Source organism: Aplidium turbinatum, chromosome 2 (assembly GCF_918807975.1).
Source record: "Aplidium turbinatum chromosome 2, kaAplTurb1.1, whole genome shotgun sequence".
Lineage (NCBI taxonomy): Eukaryota > Metazoa > Chordata > Ascidiacea > Aplousobranchia > Polyclinidae > Aplidium > Aplidium turbinatum.
In genome coordinates this window covers 33,402,505-33,420,781 of record NC_137473.1, presented here as the reverse complement: position 1 = coordinate 33,420,781, position 18,277 = coordinate 33,402,505, and the positions used below count along the sequence as shown (strand labels likewise).

At 37.6% G+C, this 18,277-nt stretch overlaps 1 protein-coding gene across 2 annotated transcripts; it reads left to right on the top strand.

The window, feature by feature from the left end:
• Positions 1-7,677: 7,677 nt before the first annotated feature.
• LOC145765227 (receptor expression-enhancing protein 1-like) lies at positions 7,678-18,277 on the top strand. Of its 2 annotated transcripts, XM_082577011.1 has the most exons (10): positions 7,678-9,135; positions 11,731-11,778; positions 12,585-12,657; positions 13,133-13,209; positions 14,836-14,956; positions 15,350-15,557; positions 15,978-16,118; positions 16,763-16,861; positions 17,786-17,871; positions 18,130-18,277. In XM_082577011.1, exons 2-10 carry the CDS (start codon positions 11,747-11,749, stop codon positions 18,217-18,219), a joined length of 927 nt encoding a protein of 308 aa, XP_082433137.1. In that variant the 5' UTR covers positions 7,678-9,135; positions 11,731-11,746; the 3' UTR covers positions 18,220-18,277. The 2 variants fall into 2 exon arrangements, with proteins under 2 accessions (XP_082433137.1, XP_082433138.1); XM_082577012.1 differs by lacking the exon at positions 17,786-17,871.

Sequence of the window (18,277 nt, the reverse complement as noted above, 5' to 3'; positions counted from 1 at the left end):
ATTTGTCAGAATTAGTGAGATTTATGAAATTGTCGTTTTTCTTTCATAATATCATCAACATTTGGCTTAGAGATGCAGCACCCAACCATAAGAATAGCCTTTAAGTGGTCATCGGTCAGTCTCTTACGATGTTCCGACTTTACATAGCCTACTCAGGGGCGCCGGAAGCGGGGTGGCAGGGGGTGCGGATGCCCACCCTGCCCTCAATTTTTCTGCAGATGGAGGGGCAGGGGGGCAATGGTGCCCTTTTAAAGTCATGTAAGCTACTGCACATTTTGCAATATAGCCTAACAATTTCTGCTATTCGCTTTTAGCCTAATTATATAATCTTTCATTTTTGCCTCAAAATAATATTTAAGGCACAAAATTTTGCAACACAGTACAGGCCTTAAAACTCGTTTTTTTTCGGCAGCGATTGTGGCCTACCGGGAGATCCTTCTCGGGGGCCAAATCTGCCTGCTTTGAGGCCAAAATACAAAATAAAAATAACGATAGCACAAGTAAATAGAATTAAACTTGCAACAATGCTAAAATGATCACTTAGCGTTGTTGAAGTCTTGGGCTGGGCGATGTCCTACAATAGAATCGTTGCACCACGCAATAACTGCTTTATCGGGATTGTAATCCAGTACTATTCAAACGAGTGTCTCCAATGTGGCTAATTTTAGAGAAGTTCGCCACTCCCCTGGAATTATTTGTAGCAACGAAAAACAACGTTCGACATGACTGTGTTGACGATGACGGCAAGGTAATAAGTATTTCAATGATGTGAAGGACATTACTAAAAGAAGCATAATTTTTGCAAAATATGATCAAAAAATGTTTTCCCCTCGGATGTCAACTAACCTAGTACTCCTTTTTAACAACTGTTCAATGTCCGACAACATCGAATCGACATAAAAACAATATTGCCAGCCGATGTAAATTAGCACTTCGGATTAACACTTTGTTAAAATAAACGTCGGGAATTACAAATAAGACTTACAACGCTGGCGATCGCAGATGGATATATTCCATCAATAACAAATATTCCCGCACAATGCAACAGTGGCGATTAAGCTATGACGCGCTGACCTAATTTTGCGTCACTCTTTGATACTACATGTTTTCGACAGTTAATCCACGATCATTCTATTGCAAAATTAAATAATTGTCTAGAAGAGACCGGCGGCCAAACTTTGCACAATTGAGGAGCTAGCACCGGCGATCATTCAAGCACTACTTAGCGGCCATGGCCGCAGGCTGTTTTAAGGCTTGACAGTAGGCTAGGTTACATCATTATAACATAACATGGTGCCCTTCTTTGTATACCCAAAGGTGGGCAGTAACTAGTTACAAAAGTAACTAGTTACTGTAACTAGTTACTTTTTGAGTAACTGTAACGGTAACTTCGTTACTATTTTCCAAAAGTAACGAAACGCGGTAACTAGTTCCTATTTTAGCACTTTTTCAACAGTTACAGTTACAAGTTACTTTTGCATGGAAATTTCAGTTTCTAATTGCCGTTTATTTCTCAGCACGTGTTTGTGTCTTGCTTTGTGCGTCTTTGCTGCGCTTTGCGCAATAATGCATTTTTCTCGCAGCTGTGTCGGCACAATACTGCGCATGCGCGGTTCTACTTTAGTTTTGTAGTCTTGTGGAACAGGGTTGCCATATTGGCAAATTTATCGCCAAAATCCAGAAATCTGGCGATTTTTTAAAACGTTTGGCTTAATAATTATGATTTGGCTCTTTTTTGGCGATTTTTGATAACTGATTTGGCTAAATTAATTGTTTTTGGCGATTAATCAATATGTACCAAAGACAGGCAAGACACAACAATACAACAGGGTTGAGGATTATAACAATATATTTTACATATTTAGCCTACAAATAGTTTAACAGTCAAACGTTTTCGGTTTAACTTAAGCCCTCATCAGGAACCTGAAAATATTTATAAAAATGCAGTAAATTTCAACTTCTTAAAGGTATAACTATAACCAACTGACTATAAGCATCAAGAAACACGCAGCGATTAAAAGCAATTTCTTGATGCTTATAGTCAGTTAGTTAGATACCTTTAAGAAGTTGAAATTTATTGCATTTGGTGTAACGCTTGCAATGCCTCTAAAAAGATTGTCTGACATCAAAACCAGCAACAGCATTGCTGTTTGCTTGCCGTTGGTGGACGTTCTTGTGGAAGCAATACAAACTAGATTTAGTCATTGGTTCGAGGACAGCGACTTTCAGCTTGCGACTGCATTCCACCCACAATTTAGACATCTGTGTTTAATGCCTGACAATTAAGCGACACTGCTGAATTGAAGACCAAAATAAAACAGAGCATGCTTCAAGCAATTGAAGAAGCAAACTGCTCTGCTGAAGAAGGGAGTAACAGCGACACTGAAGTGGATGGTGGTAGAGCCACGGAGGACTTTTTTGCACCACTTTACGCAAAAACCAAGATAAGAAAGCAATGCGCGTTGAATCTGTTACAGGAGTATTTGGAAGCGAACCCTGAGGACAAGTTAAGCGGATCCAGATTCACAATCGGACCGATGAAAAAACTGTTTTAAAAGCATAACACTCCCATTCCGTCAAGTGCTGCAGTGGAAATTCACTTGTTTATCACCAGACTTTATTCATTCATCCCCGACGCCTACACACGCCCCATCGGCCTGACACTACCAAGACAGGCATGGGTGCGCCTCAACCGTTTCGTCGGACTTTTCCGCTCAACCATGCATCAATGGGAAATGGCCTCTTCCTCCTCCTGTGAATGTGGTGCCGAGGAACAGACCGCAGACCACATCATTGATTGATTGAATCTTTATCCTCGGACTTGGAAAGCTTCTTGCAGAGCTTAACCCTGGCAGTTTCGCAATACTTGTACACTAAAGGCTTTAAATCACTGACGCAGGCCCGGTCACCGAGATAGTCTTGTTGCCAGGGAATTATTTCATCCATTAGATGACGCTAAATGGAGAGCAGTCCTTAACGTGCGTTGCTCAAACGCACGCCCTGAGAGTCGAACCAGCGCCGCTTGATCTTGAAGCTTCTTCGTTTCAGAAGTGACGCGCTAACCAATTGAACTATCGGAGCGGACATTATCAATGACTGTACCATTTTCAAGCCACCTAACGGAGTGGAAGGTCTGCGTGTCATGGATGATGAAACCAAAGAGTGGCTGCTCTATAGTAGCCTTCCAGTGCAGTCCGGGAGCATCGTGCATCTGGGGTAATAAAAGAATAGACCCTCGGCCCCAGAGGCTCACACGACGACGACGATTGGGCAAGGACATTTTAAAGCCCAAAAGGGCAGGCTTAAGTGACAAGCACTTTGAAATGCTTGCATTTCTCAAAGGAAATAAACATATAAGTCACTGAGCAATTTTTTTAAATAAAACATTGTTGGTTTTGTATTTGTGCTGTTATGCTAGCATGGATGGCTCTAACACTATGTATCAAACATTGCGGTTAAACTGGACTTGCATGCAGAGCTGGCCAGGTGCAGAATTTTATATTCAGATTTGTGAGTAACTGAAAGTAACTAGTAACTGTAACTAGTAACGGTAACTAGTTACTTTTTAAAATCGATAACTGTAACGGTAACTCAGTTACTATTTTGGCCAAGTAACTGTAACTGTAACTCAGTTACTTTTAAAAGTAACTTTGCCCACCTCTGTGTATACCGCATTACCATTATTGCTATATTTTATCTTAAAACTTGAAAAAAAATTGGCCTTTTAGTAAACAAAAGTGCCCTTTTTTCGTAATTTTGCCCCCCCAGTCACAAATCGTTCCGGCGCCCCTGAGCCTACTTCATCTTCGAGAAAGTTTGCTCGCAAATACAAGTAGTGCCAAAAATTGATGCCATCTTACAAGCGAATTTCTTCAGGCTTGGAAACACATTGTAACTTTTTTCTTTAACAGTTGTAGTGCAGCTGTTATTTCCGCAGCAAGTGGCGGGCCGGATGAAATCAGTTCGCGGGCCGGTTCCGGCCCGCGGGCCGTAGTTTGGTGACACCTGATCTAGACTGAATGTGAGGGCTGCGGCCTCTCATGAAATCAGTTTATGCAAAATTTATGCAAAAACACTAATTTATGCAAAAATGGTGTATCTCTGCGACCCCTGCAGTTCGTTACGCTACCCCTTGCGGGGTCGCGACCCCCAGTTTGGGAAGCCCTGGATTATATGGTCTGGTTGATATAATGCAAAACTTCCTGTTGTAATTTTATATTTTTATTTGGCAACACTGACTGAAAACACTGTATTTACTTAAGTTTACACTTACAGTAGTATCTTTAGTTATAGTTTTAGCTCAGCATTAAGTCAGTCATTTATGGATTTTTAGGCACAGAAGTTTCGAATTTCGATGAGGAGCTTTTACTCTCGGGGGTTTTCACCTACATTCAGTTTCATCAGGGGTTACAGTGATTGAAATATTTCTACTGCATTTTAGAAAATTTACCAACACTGCTTTTTGCAATTGCAGCCACCTAAACATGACAATACCGGTACCCTTTAAGACCCGTTGACACGGCCAACCAATTAGAACATGTTTAGGTAACTATCCTCCAATTGTGAAACTTCTAGTATTCAACCAGAGAGTTGATCCTACTATAAAATGATTGAAGTCACTTTTAGTTTAGACTGACACATTCAATGACCTTTGGTGATGTGAAGACTGAGAATATAAAACTCATCTTAAATTTTAGTACAGTTTGTATATGTATAATATATTCTACCAAAATAATGGTTTCCATGGCATAGTAAGGAACTAGACTGGAGAACAAGGGAATGTCATTTCAAAAAGGTACCGGTAGTTACTTAAACATAAAAGTTTTTTTAAGACAAACATTTATTTTATATGTATTCAAACAGATGTTCTGTGTGGAAGATGGATGGTGTAGTGTTGCTTTATTTAAATAAAAGCAGATGAGATGTTGTTTTTAAAGTGATGCTTTTCTACTATTACTGTACTTGTTATCGTAATGTTAGTAATGTTTAAATATTTTTTAGTAATCTCTGACATGTCTGTCAGTAGTAATATTGGTACCGGTAATGATCATCCTCTTTTGTTGGTTTTATTAAATAGTTTATAAGCCTAAGTTCTGAATAAAGAAATATAAAAGGAATTGTTTTTTGCCATATAACCGTACCTGATTGAGTTAAAGGCCATATTTTATGTAAAATTTTCGATTTACATAGATAAACTTGTTGCATGTGGAAAAAATTGAAATTGAAATTTCACACAGAAAAGTGCACCACGATGTCTATTGGGAAGCACACACCCAGCTTTGATGATAAATTTAAAAATACCAGTGGAACATCTACAGTCCTCAAATGCATTGAGAATGAAAAAGACCTTGGAGTAATTTTTGACAACAATTTAACCTTCAACACCCACATTCAATCGGTGGTATCTGGTGCAAACAGGCTTGTTGGACTAATCAAGAGGTCATTTGCATTTCTCAATATAAAAATGTTTCTTATCCTGTTCAAAACATTAATATGACTCAAACTTGAATACAACACCCATACCTCAAATCCGACATTGTATCTTTAGAAAGTGTGCAGCGCCGAGCCACAAAACTTGTCCCATGTCTCCATGACCTACCTTACAATGAAAGACTAAAAAGACTAGACCTACCAACACTAACATTTAGAAGACTCCGAAATGACATGATTCAGACTTCCAAGTAATTTCAAAATTTTTATGATGTTAATGAAAAAGAACTTTTTTCCTTACATAAAGGTGTCTACAATACTCGAGGTCACAAATTTAAATTAAAAAGCAGTACCTTCAAAACAACAAAGCAAAGAAATTTTTTCCGAATCGGATTGTTAATGAATGGAATAAGTTACCCAAGAAAATTGTCACAGCACCTAGTTTGAACAGCTTCAAAGCAAGACTGGAGAAATAGAGAAGTTAAATTTGACTCACTTGGGTAGTCATAATTATTTTGCAAGTACTGGCCGCCTGGGTTTTTTTTTCGGTCATTTATCGGTCATTGACTGATTTTTTTAGCAAAATGTCCGAAAAAAATATAGTCAATTTAGTCAAAATGTCCGAAAAAATATATAGTCAATTGACTGACAATTGACTGACTGACAGTCAATTGACTATATATGACTAAAATGACCAAAATAAATAAAAAAATGACCGAATTTTTTCAAGTCTTTTCGGACAAATGACTGAAAAGTCTCAGCGAAAAAAAAAAACCAGCTGGCCGCCTCCACTAACGTTGATATTCACTACAACTTGTAACTTGTACAGTATATCATATACATTATGTAGCTCACTATGTATGATGTATTGTATACCTATTATCTATCTCTACTGACAGTTATATTTTATCTTATTTATGGTGTCTCCGGCTCTAGGTGTTTTTGTTTGATTTTTAGTGATATGCTGTGCCTTTATAAGATAATGTATGCTCTAGGTCAAGGGTCTCAAACTCAAATTGCTCCGAGGGCCAAATGAGGACGTGTAAAATGCCCAAGGGCCGCAATTCACAATGAAATGTCAACCAACAAGAACACATAATAAGAACACAATAAAAGATAAACACAAGTAGGCTGATGATTTAGGCCAGTTATTTTTTGTTCTGGCTACTTAACTGGCAGCGTTTTTCATGGACAAGGACCTCGATATTGGGCTTCAACTTGTCAGCAGAGACCAATCTCAGAGTTGCTTGCAGATGTTCATCAGTGATACGTGACCTTAGCACAGTCTTGTTAATCTTCATCGATGAAAAAAATTGCTCACATACATAATTATGTGCTTCCAAACATTGCAATAATTCTTGCAGCAGCAGAGAGTAACTTCGGAAACCTTTTTCGTGAAAGAAATGTGTAGAATTCTGGAAGCCCTACCTCTGCATACTTTTGCTTCAGGATAGTATCACATTGAAGTTCCACTAATTCCATCTGCAATTCCTCAGCTACATTGTCAATTTCTACAGCAAATGGTGTTGAAAAAAGTCGAAATTGCAGCTCTAATACTTCAAATTCTGCAAAGCGCACTTCAAATTGCTGAAGTAAATTAGACAACAAATCTGTATGTTCTTTCATGCATTCGGCTTCAACTTTTCCTAAAGACTTCAGAGTTGAGAAATGAGCCAAATTCCCCTCACCCAACTGTTTCATCCATAAACGTAGTTTGACTTTGAACGATTTCACATGGTCAAACATCTGTGTAATAATTTGTTTTTTACCTTGAAGCTTCAAGTTCAATTCATTCAAATGATGTGTAATATCTGTTAGGAAAGCAAGATTGCATTGGAAAGTAGCATCAGCTAACAAAGGAACTGCCCTGTTTTTCATTTTCATGAATGAAGCGATTTCATTTCTGAGTGCAAAGAAACGCTTCAAAACATTTCCACGACTCAGCCATCTTACTTCAGTATGATAAAGTAGTTCACCGTACTCAGAGTCCATATCTGCCAGAAATGATTTAAACTGCCTGTGGTTCAACCCTCGAGATCGTATAAAGTTGACTGATTTAACTACAACATCCATCACTTCCTTCATTTGTAGACTTTTACTACAAAGGGCTTCTTGGTGCAAAATGCAGTGTACACTAGCAAAGTTGATTCTTTCGGTTTCAAGACTGTTTAGTTTGTTTTTCACAAATCCAACTACACCCACATTGCTAGAACGCATTGCTGGTGCACCGTCTGTGGCCAAACATACAAGCCTATCCCATGGCAAGCCATGTTTCTCGAAGCACTTTTCCAAGGCTTGAAATATATCACGTCCAGTTGTAGTACCCTTCAATGGTATTAATTCCAGAAACTCATCCGTCAGATTTAGAATGCAGTCTACACCCCTGATAAACACAGCACATTGTGCAGTGTCTGACACATCTGTGCTCTCATCAAGGGCTATCGAAAATGCTTCGAAGTCCTTTACCGTCGCAACTAATTGTTTCTCCACATTTGCAGCTAAATCTGTGACCCTACTTGCAACTGTATTTGGGGATAAGCTTATGCCTTCAAACAGTTTTTTTTTACCTGGACATAAAATGTCACTTGCTTTTACAAGGCATTCTTTTATGAACAAACCCTCGGTAAAGGGCCGTGATGACTTTGCTATCATTTCACTGATAACAAAACTCGCTTTTACAGAATCTTCGTTGGACTTATTAATATTGGCAAAGAAACTTCTTTGTTTGCAAAATGCTGATTTCAATTGTTTAACTTTTTCTTCTCTTACTTTGCCCTGGTAAGCATCATATTTATCACGGTGCATTGTTTCGAAGTGTCGACGCATGTTATACTCCTTCATAACAGCTATCTTTTGCTGGCAAATAAGGCAATAACTAGTATCTCTGACCGCGGTGACAAAATATAACTCCTCCCACTTATCTTGAAAAACTCTCCTTTCGTCTGTGATTTTTCTTTTTTTTGAAGCAGAAGACATGTGTAATTTAGCTTTTTAAACTATAGCAATTTATTCAATCCCAGGCTAGCCTACTGGCTAGCCTACCCTATGACCAATTCCACTAACAAATGACTGACGCAATTTCCAACGTTATTGTGACAACTTTACAGAAGTGAATAGGCAATGTGACGTAATAGCAGATCTTTCACCGCATAAATGGTAATGATGTGATAGTGAAATTTGATGAGTAGTTTCAGGTTTTTTAGGCAATTTTAAGAGTGATTTTAACTTTTCAAATCTGAAAAAAGATATGTGGCACTTAAATATTGTCAAATACTTGAGAATTCAAAATTTCGACGCGGGCCGCAGAAAATGTTCTCGCAGGCCGCATGCGGGCCGCGTGTTTGAGACCCTTGCTCTAGGTAGTATTGTATTGACTCGTTTTTCTTGGTGTTTTTTCTCTTGTTTATGACTTCCTTGCTGGTAGTCTATTTCGTTTTTTTTTTTTTTTAATATTGCTATGTAAGTTATCATGAAGGTGAAAAAGCACCACTGTGCTTGCAACACCATGATTATTATTATATAAAAATTGCATTGTTCAACACACTTATTAGGCTAGTTTTTGTAGGCAAAGGCATAGTAGTTTGTACATTTTTGTTTTATTTTATTTTTTCACCATGATTCTGCCATGCCTCAACTAGAAATAGTATCATTTCTGGTTGTGAAGCTAAAGCGAATCTGAAGATACGTTGTAGGTGGATAATTTTGGTAAGTGTTTAAAATCTTAGTTCATTTCATTTTAATATCATATATATATATAGGCTACTCATAGAAATCCATCGTATAACAGTAGTAGTTTATATACACAAGCCTTGCCAACCTGCAAACTTAATATAATATAACTTATAGTATATAACTTTAAGCTAATTATACTTTTTAGGTCCTGCAGGTTCTCTGTAGGCCAGTTAAGCATTTCTTTATGTCGCTTCTCACACTTATTGTTGTAGAGCTTGCTACATGCCGCACTGCAAAGAATACTTTGAGCAGGCAGTTAGGGTGCAACCTACTTCGTCCCTTGAACACTTCGACCTCCGATTTCGTTCCCTGGAAAGATCAAGAGAAAAATGCAACAAAGCCGAAGTTGCTGATTGGAGTTGCTGCAAACATTTCAGAATTTCTCTCGATATTTTCAGGAGGCGAAATAGGTTGCAGGCCTCGAAATTCGATTTTGTTGATGGCGTACAAAAAACGTGTCTGGTCTGAGCAGCTATCTCGGCGGACAAATTAAGTCTCACGGCTGACACACCAGTTTTAACATCGATCGTCATGCTGAAATACTTTTTCTTGATAATTCGTCGCCATTTGAGAACTATAGCTACGGTTTAGAAGGCTTTTTAAAATTTCAGCCAAGTCTCTCTGAAAGGCTTTCATCAGACCAACGACATGCGCTTGAAGGGTCAAATCGCCCTGTAGCTGCCCAATACTCCACATACTGATTAACTTTCATCAAACGAGGTCATGTGGCTTCTTGCGTCATAATGCTCTGGGCACAAGCCAGAAAACTTCTGCACTAACGTTACTGTTTTCTGCTGTGCAACGTTTCACCAGGCTTTTTTCCTTCGGTTTGTCTTTGCGTGTTATGTAAGTGAAAGTGATGACGAGCAAGTAGGTTCATCGTCCTCATTCTCATTTATAGAATTTTTCCTGAGCCTTTTCTTTCTTACTGTAATACCAAAACGTAGTCTAGGCTACTTGTATAATCTAATTTTGTAACCAACCTGGCCTTATCAATATTACTCGGAGATGCTAGCTAGACATTAAAGCTAAACATTGTGACGTAAGACTTGAACTAAGTTGCGCGTGATTAGTGTAGAAGTACGGTAGGTACTCTCATCCATTCTTAGCGAAGAATTCACCTTTGTTATGCTGATTCAATGTCATCAATCGTTGAAGCAACGTAAAAGTCCAAAGCTTTTCTGCTTAAATGGAAGCTAAGGGATATCATACAAATTAACATTTTCTAGATGCGCGTTAGAATGTGCTGGAAATTATATTCTCGCAACAATTGTTTGTGCTATGCCAGTGTTTCTCAACCTTTTGTGGTTCACGACCCCTTTTAGGTGTTTAAGACAGCCTGCGACCCCCTTCCTGCTCTGTTTTCTATTATAGATAAGCTATAAAAATTAGCACAAAGATACATTTCAATAACATTCAATTTCAAAGAATTGATGAATGTCACAACTTTTAATGTTTGGCGTTTCAACGGCGTTGAAAAAATTCAAAATGCTTGCTTATGTGATTGAAATGCTTTGTTTCTAAATGCCGTTTTAACTTTGATGTCTTCATAAGTTCAGCACTGAGAACTACCGTACATTGCGCAAAACACACTGTGGCTTCTCAGTGCTGTTGCTAACTATGGAAGTAATGCCAAACATTAAATACTCTTCAAAATATTTTCGTTTCTTGTCCATGGTAAGTACTAAGCAGGCTACAGAACTGAAATATTTATGAACACTGAAATACATTTACTCCTGATTCACTTAACGCAACTGCACAATAATTAAAATCTGATTTAGACAAATGTTTTTAACGACTTTGTTCTTCCCTTTTACCCCAATTTTCTTTACTTTGCCGACCAAAGTTTTTCGACAACTAACGTTTTGAGACTGTTAGGCTAAATAGGCTGACTCAGTTTATTCGTTCTACTTGAACAAATGATGATAAATTGGCCTACAAACGTGTTCTCTTTCGGAACAGTGCAACCAATTAGTCCCTTGCTATGACATTACTGCATACAAAGTGATTCTGCAAAAATTTTTCATTTTTCTGGAATTCTTTGCTACCCCCAATCCCCATGACAGGACTTTCACGACCCCCAGGTTGAGAAACCCTGTGCTATGCAATGACGTCAGGGTTACAAATGTTTAAGCCAAGGATTCAACCTATTTCATCTCCAAAACACTTTGTCTAGGGTACAAAGTGTTCAGAGGATGAAATAGGTTACATTCTGAGCAGTGCACCTGCGATCAAAACATGTGCGACCTATTTCGATGTGCTACTGTGTATGTTTCTTATAATTTTTATTCTTTGTTATTTTTGATTATTACTGTATTTTAATGACTTATACTTATATCTGTATGTTTACCATTCACTTTAGGAAAGTATATACTGTCCAAAACATGTGTTTTGAAAATCTGACAATTTACCAAACTTAAGAAAAGCCTCTTAATCAAAATATTGATGTTCTACAATCACATATAAAATTCAGAAATTGACGTGTGCAAAGTAAATGTTGTGTCATAAAGAGCAACACAACAACGTTAAGATAAAGTAGATTGTTACAGTGCACTGTTTTTCTTTCAGAGGTGTTCTATTAACAATGGGAGGCTCATTAATGTCAAGATTAATTATGTAAGTCTTCTTTTACTTATCCTACCCCTTATGTTACATTTACATGATTGGCAATTACACAAAGAAAGATCAAATAAGGCATAACAAAAATTGTCACATAAAAACTTTTGACAAAAATTTGCTTTAAATAGGATGAACATTTTTAGTCTTAATGGTCCTCCTTTCACTGAGCTTGTTCTCAGCAGAGCTGAAAGTGACTATACAAAAATTCCTTTAAAGGCTAATATTGTTTTGGTGTGCATCAATGTTTCGGTAAGCAATGTACTTCAGAATGAAAATTGTGTGATTTGCAACTGTGTGTTTTCAACAATATGTCAACTACATTTTTGTAAAGACAATGTAATATTTAAGAGCAAAATACTGTAGTTGCAACGCCTGGTTAGTTTAATAAAAAAAGAGCCCAAAATGTACTATTATCGCAAGTTTATTTGATATTAAAGTTGACTTCTATTACGTTTTTTCACTCATAATAACTTGTTGAATGTTGATTAGTCCTCGTGAGGTCAGCCGTCATTCAATTTAAAACTATATGGCGTCAGGGATTGCTTACATTCATAGCACTGAAGATGAAGGCAGTATAGTTTTTGAAACGTTTATTTGCTAAACATGAGTTTAGTATCTACATTTTGGGCTCTTTGTTTTTTGGCAATGTAATATTTTACTTAATAGTTTTTATATTGTGATGGTGAGATGAAACTTTCTTGGTAAGAAGACTTTAGTAGTTAGTTAGTTAGTTAATTAACTACAGTTTGTGAAGGACTAGGCTGAAATAGTTTTACCAGTTTGTTCATAATTTTGCTTTGCAGTGTTGGTGCTGGTTTACTGTATCCTGCTTATTCATCATACAAGGCTGTTAAAGGAGCCAATGTTCGTCAGTATGTAAGTTTAGCAATATTTTCTAAAGTATATTTAAAAGTTTAGCACTTTTTGTAGTATTAATACTATTTATTGTTTATAATCAGGTATGTATTTGTTTAGATTTTTGTTGGAGTTATGTTTGTTTTTTGATGGATTAGTCTGAAATTATATCATTGTTGCAAAACTGGTTTTGTCAAAGTTACATTTTAGGTAGTTGGGATTAAACTACATTATGACCAAAGGCCAAGCATAATTGGTGTGATTAAGTGGGTTGACCTACAGGAAAAACTATGCAAAAGTGGACTTGAAACTACCGGTACCGTTTTTGTGAGCTTAAATCTCAGTGATATTACTGTATAAAAGTATATACTTTTTCAAGCTTGCTTGCACTGCCCGCTGAGAAGCCTTCAGTCAGGCTGCAAAGTAACAATATTAGACATCATTTACTAAGTAAAAAAATATATCTTTTTCGTCAATTTTATTTTTTACTTTATAGGTACGATGGATGATGTATTGGGTTGTATTTGCACTTTTTACTGCTATTGAAAGTATCACTGATATATTTCTGTCATGGTAAGATTTGCAGATTGTTCTATGAAACCTGTAGTTAAGCTGTTCTACTTTTTTTAGTATAATAAGTTAACTGGTATGTCAAGCAATCATAGATAATGCCCTCCAGTAGTTTATTTTCAAATGTGTATCCATGGGTGTATCGTGTTTATAAGTTTATTTTGTTAGGTAAGCTGTCGATAACCAATCATGTCCTATTAAAGTTCCTGATCGGGTGTGCACTGGCGTTTTCCTGGGAACTTATTTATTTGCATGGTCAATTTTTCGGGTTAAAAAGGAAAATATAGGAAATATGTTCAATGAAGAAGATCAGTCTTACAACAACGTAACAGCTCACGACACAAACTGACTTAGTAAAATCGGGCTCTGATATCTTATTGACAAAGACCGCAGCAACTGTTAACAGGCTTCACAACGCCATGCTGACAAACCGAACACTTCAAAACAGGCTGTACGGCCACGGTTTGTTATCGAGTTTGTTGACAAGTTGCCTATGTGTTTGTCAATGGGGTCTAACTGAGACTAGAATTTCGCTCAAAAAAGTTTAGACGTTTACGCTTTGGACTGGTTGTTTTGACTGTGCTTGTTTTGATATGAACGGCTTAGTCAACACTTCGAGATTTTCCTCCGATTTTAGACCTGATGCTTTTTGCTCACTTATTTCTATTGTTATCACGGTGAATGTGATTAGAGGTTTGAGTCATTTTCGTTTATAGCACAAACGCCGTTTCGCTGTGTTTAAATTTGCATTGTCATAGTGAGATCCTTCTCAAGTTGCGTCATACCTGTTGTGTTGTCACATTGTTCATAGTGTTGAGATGCGTTCTGTATTCTAGTACATACCACACAAATAAAAACTATTCCGACACCGATATCCTGCAACATGCGACACGACTCCGTGACCCCACGAAAGTACGAGGGCTTTGTTTCTTCCAGTGATTTAATACTGAACAAGATATTTCTTTTGTTTGCCTAATAGTATGCGATTATCAAGCGAAATCTGCTACGAAGTCATAAGACACGTCAGTTATTTTTTAATGTGTTATAACAAGACTGGTTGTAAGCGGTGAGTCACTTGCGCAATAGTTTTGATCAAGAAGAATTTTTGGTTAGATCATGGTTAGATGTTTAGTAAGATACATGTTTCACTTGCACATGCTTGTATTCAAGAAGCCTACTTGTTTTTAGTGCTGCATTGTTTTGTGCAAAACAAAAAGGACACCAAGCGTTGGCACACTTGAATCCGAATTACAGTATTTCCACAGAATAACACTTTGTGCAAATTATTGATCTTTTTTGTTAAAATTTGAGGCTGATGTGAACAACAGTGGGGTTTTCGTGATTACCTGCACATACTGTACGTTTTTAGCATAGCATAGGCCCACTATGGTGGTTCAAGTCAATAAACCAGCACCTTACATGACACCATAGAAAACAAAAGCCTCTTACTGTGAACCAATCTCTTCAAAAATCAATATTTTATTCATGGTAGCCTAATAATTAACGAACTAGCCAATCTGGTGTGAATCCGTAATTGTTTAACCATCCCATTATTGGCTTAAGACTAATGTACTACAACGCTATGAAAAGATTGCGTGTGTTGTCACTGTTTTTGTTGTTTGCTTCTAGGCTGCCGTTTTATTATGAGATGAAGATCATTGCCGTGTTTTGGTTGATGCTTCCCTATACCAAAGGATCGTCGATCATATACAGAAAGTTTATTCACCCAAATCTGTCAAAACGAGAAGAGGTATTTCTGCGTTTTTTTAAACGTTTAAACATTTGTGTTTGAAATATAAATCTTAACATAAACTATGTGATAAATAGAAAATAGGAAGATTGTAAAGATTTTGTCGTTAAGGATTTATCTGCAGGCTTGCTAAACAAAACAAAAAAAACGCAAGATAAAGTGGCATTAGTTCAAATCCCGCCGCGGGCAACTTTCCGTTTCATGGGACCCAATGGATCAAATATTTCCATAGACTTCGCCCTGACCCTCCAAGCCACGGCATCGAGTTACCAACTCCTTTCACCTGACTTTCGTAGCAGAATTGAGTTATTTGCAGAAGCACAAAGATTACGCCAAAAAATCCCATCCGGCCGATAAAAGATCTTTCCAAAGTTAATTGCTAAACGTTTACAGGAGATCGATTTGTTTTTGGAAAATGCGCGGGAAAAGAGCTACGAGACTGTGGTGAGTGTTGGTTCAAAGGGAATTAACCTGGCTGCCAACGCAGTAGTGCACGCAGCTGTGAAAGGTCAGTCTGTGGTCAGCAGCACACTTCAAAGCTACAGCGCAACAGACCTGACAAGCCTTCCAGAAAACACGGAAATACATTGCCAGCCTTACAGTAAGTTTTTGTGTTGCTAGTGATTTTTGAAATTCTGACACTGGTGATATAGCGTGGATGGTTCTTCATTTACTTCGTCATGAACACGTCAATCACAAAGAGGAAGGCCAGTAGTTTAAATGACAAACTTGCAACAAACGGTTGCTAGGATATACGGAAGTGGATTTGAGACTCTGTCTGAACAGCAATGCATGAACCATGACTTTCTGTTGGCGATTTCATGTTTAAAATGCTAAGACACTCGGAATCTTAACAATTTGTTTTTCTAGAAAATGCAAAACAACAATTTGTTAATATAGTAATTAATTGACCAGAAAATTTTTCCACATAAAACTTCAACTATTTATGCGCTTGACTTGGGTTTTGAAAAGGATTAATTTAACTTCATATGGTTTTCATTTAATTTGTCTTTTTTTATAGTGCCGTTAACCAACCCACCCATTGCACATGAGCGTCACGTGATGACCTCTGACCCCGTCATTGAGACAGACGGTGATCCGGCAGATTTCAAAAGTTTTTCTATGATGAATTTACGTCAGGAGTGCTCTGAAGATTTAAAAGGTATGAACACAGATTATCAATTTTTTTTTGAATGTGTCAAACTTGATGGGCGTGCGATGTTGAGTCGCCCTTCCGGTCAATGATGACGTCACGAAAGCGATAATTATAGTTGTGATAGTGATTTGGTTTACTTTTAGAAAAAAGGTTGCAAAGCAAATTTGGACATTGAAGTGAAACCAGTTTTATTCAGTACAGTAGACCCTGTTTTGCAAGCTCGCATTGGACTGTGGAAGCGAGAGTGTTAGGCTTTGTTATTTTATCCTTTGCGAAACATTTTTTCATCCAAAACATCGTTTATTTTTATTTCGATGCGCAACGGTGTAATTTATAATAACAAACTATCTCTGACCATTTGTGTTGTTGGCAGCTGATGGAAAAGGTTTCCGACATCATCAAGTCTTGGCGCACTCTTCTATTTTTACAAGAGAAAACCTTCGGTTTCATCAATAGTTAAAATAATTGCGGTGGACAAGTTGCTTTTAAACCATAAGCAAACCAAGCCACAGCTCGGCATTCAATACATAAGAAACAAAAATTGTGAACGTTTTCGGCTATATATTTAGGACTGGAGATATAGCCAAATAGTACACACTGGGAGCTGTTCTATACTACACAATAAAACTTTTTACCTCTTCTTGTTCTAGTCGAAGCAATAGACGCGTTATTCAACGATGATTTCTCTACTGAGCCTCCTGAATTTACCACCGATGACATGCAGATAACAAAGCGGACCTACCATGCAGGTAATGCTTTGTGCCCGTGTGGTTGCTCTTGTCAGTAACATGTGACAGCACTCAATAGATTTCAAGATATACCTTTAGCAACGTCTATTTCTTTTACACGCACATAGCTCTGATGGCGAGGTATGATGATCAGTTATGACGATTACTATGGTTTGGCATACACACGTGATTTTGTTTTATCATGAACATATTTCTTTTGCTCATTCATGCATCATCATTTGTTTTTTTGTGGATGTCTGAATATATTTTACACAATATGTTTTATCGGTTTGAATATTTTCTTTATTAAGTCTCTCAATAATAGTTCAGCTTTAGCTTAGCAGGCCATAGCCCTAAGAAGAGCCGTAGGCATGTCTCTCCGCAGCAGCGTACTACTGTCACTCTTAATTATGAGAGAAATCAAAGGTTATAGTCGAAGGGGCGCCACTACGCAATCGACGTCACTTCTTGTGTTTTGCCAAAGACACAGCCCCATGCTCTTGAAGGGTGTGGAACCGACGCCTATCGAACCAGGGCACTAACCACTCGGCTATGCAGCCAATAACAACTAAAGGCTTAACATCAATAACCTGAATTTAGACTAATCTTGCAACAGCTGCTTCAATGTACCCCACATAACCCATCTAACCCAATACGATGTCCTTTACTGTTTTATTAATTGCCGTTTGAAAGTTAGTTTATGAATAATTATATTATGTAAATTTACAAATTGTCAGCATTGCGAGTAATAACCAGTCACGAAAGTTAAGGAAAGCGTGTATTTATTTTGTCCTTTGCTTGTCTTTGACCGAGCAACATCGCGCTAAAATCTTTATCCGAAAGCATTGCAAGTGTTTCTTAGCTCAACCTGTTTCTTTGTTGAAGTTTTGTTTTGAACTTGCAAATGGGATTGCACAGTTTCATCATTTTACGTCAAATTAACAGAATCTTTTGCCCACCCCGAAGATTTTACTTCTCACTACACAACCTTGCCAAGGCCAAAGAAAGGCGAGAAAAATCCACCGAGACAGGTTTTACTGATTTTGTGCAACTCGCTAGCAATCATTGTAGATAACTCAACGTTTATTTTTACCTCTCTGCATAGAGAAACACCGATTTCGGTTGCATCCTTTCTTGCGTATTGACACATATTTACATTTGCATGTATTATTTCATTTTATAACGCTGCATGGTGTGCATCGATGGTGAATCTCATTTTGCACCAGTGGGCTGCACGAATAGAGAAAAAATACCAAGTGATTAACAGCTTTGTGTTTTTTGTCCTCTAGATGCCGCCCTTGCCTCAAGTTGAGTCTAATGCTAAGAGATCAAAGAAAAGAGGGAATCAACATTTCGCTCACGCACAACTTTCGGACTAAAGCACTAATGTGTTATAAAAGCAATTCAACATTTCATAAAAATGATACAAAGCTTAAA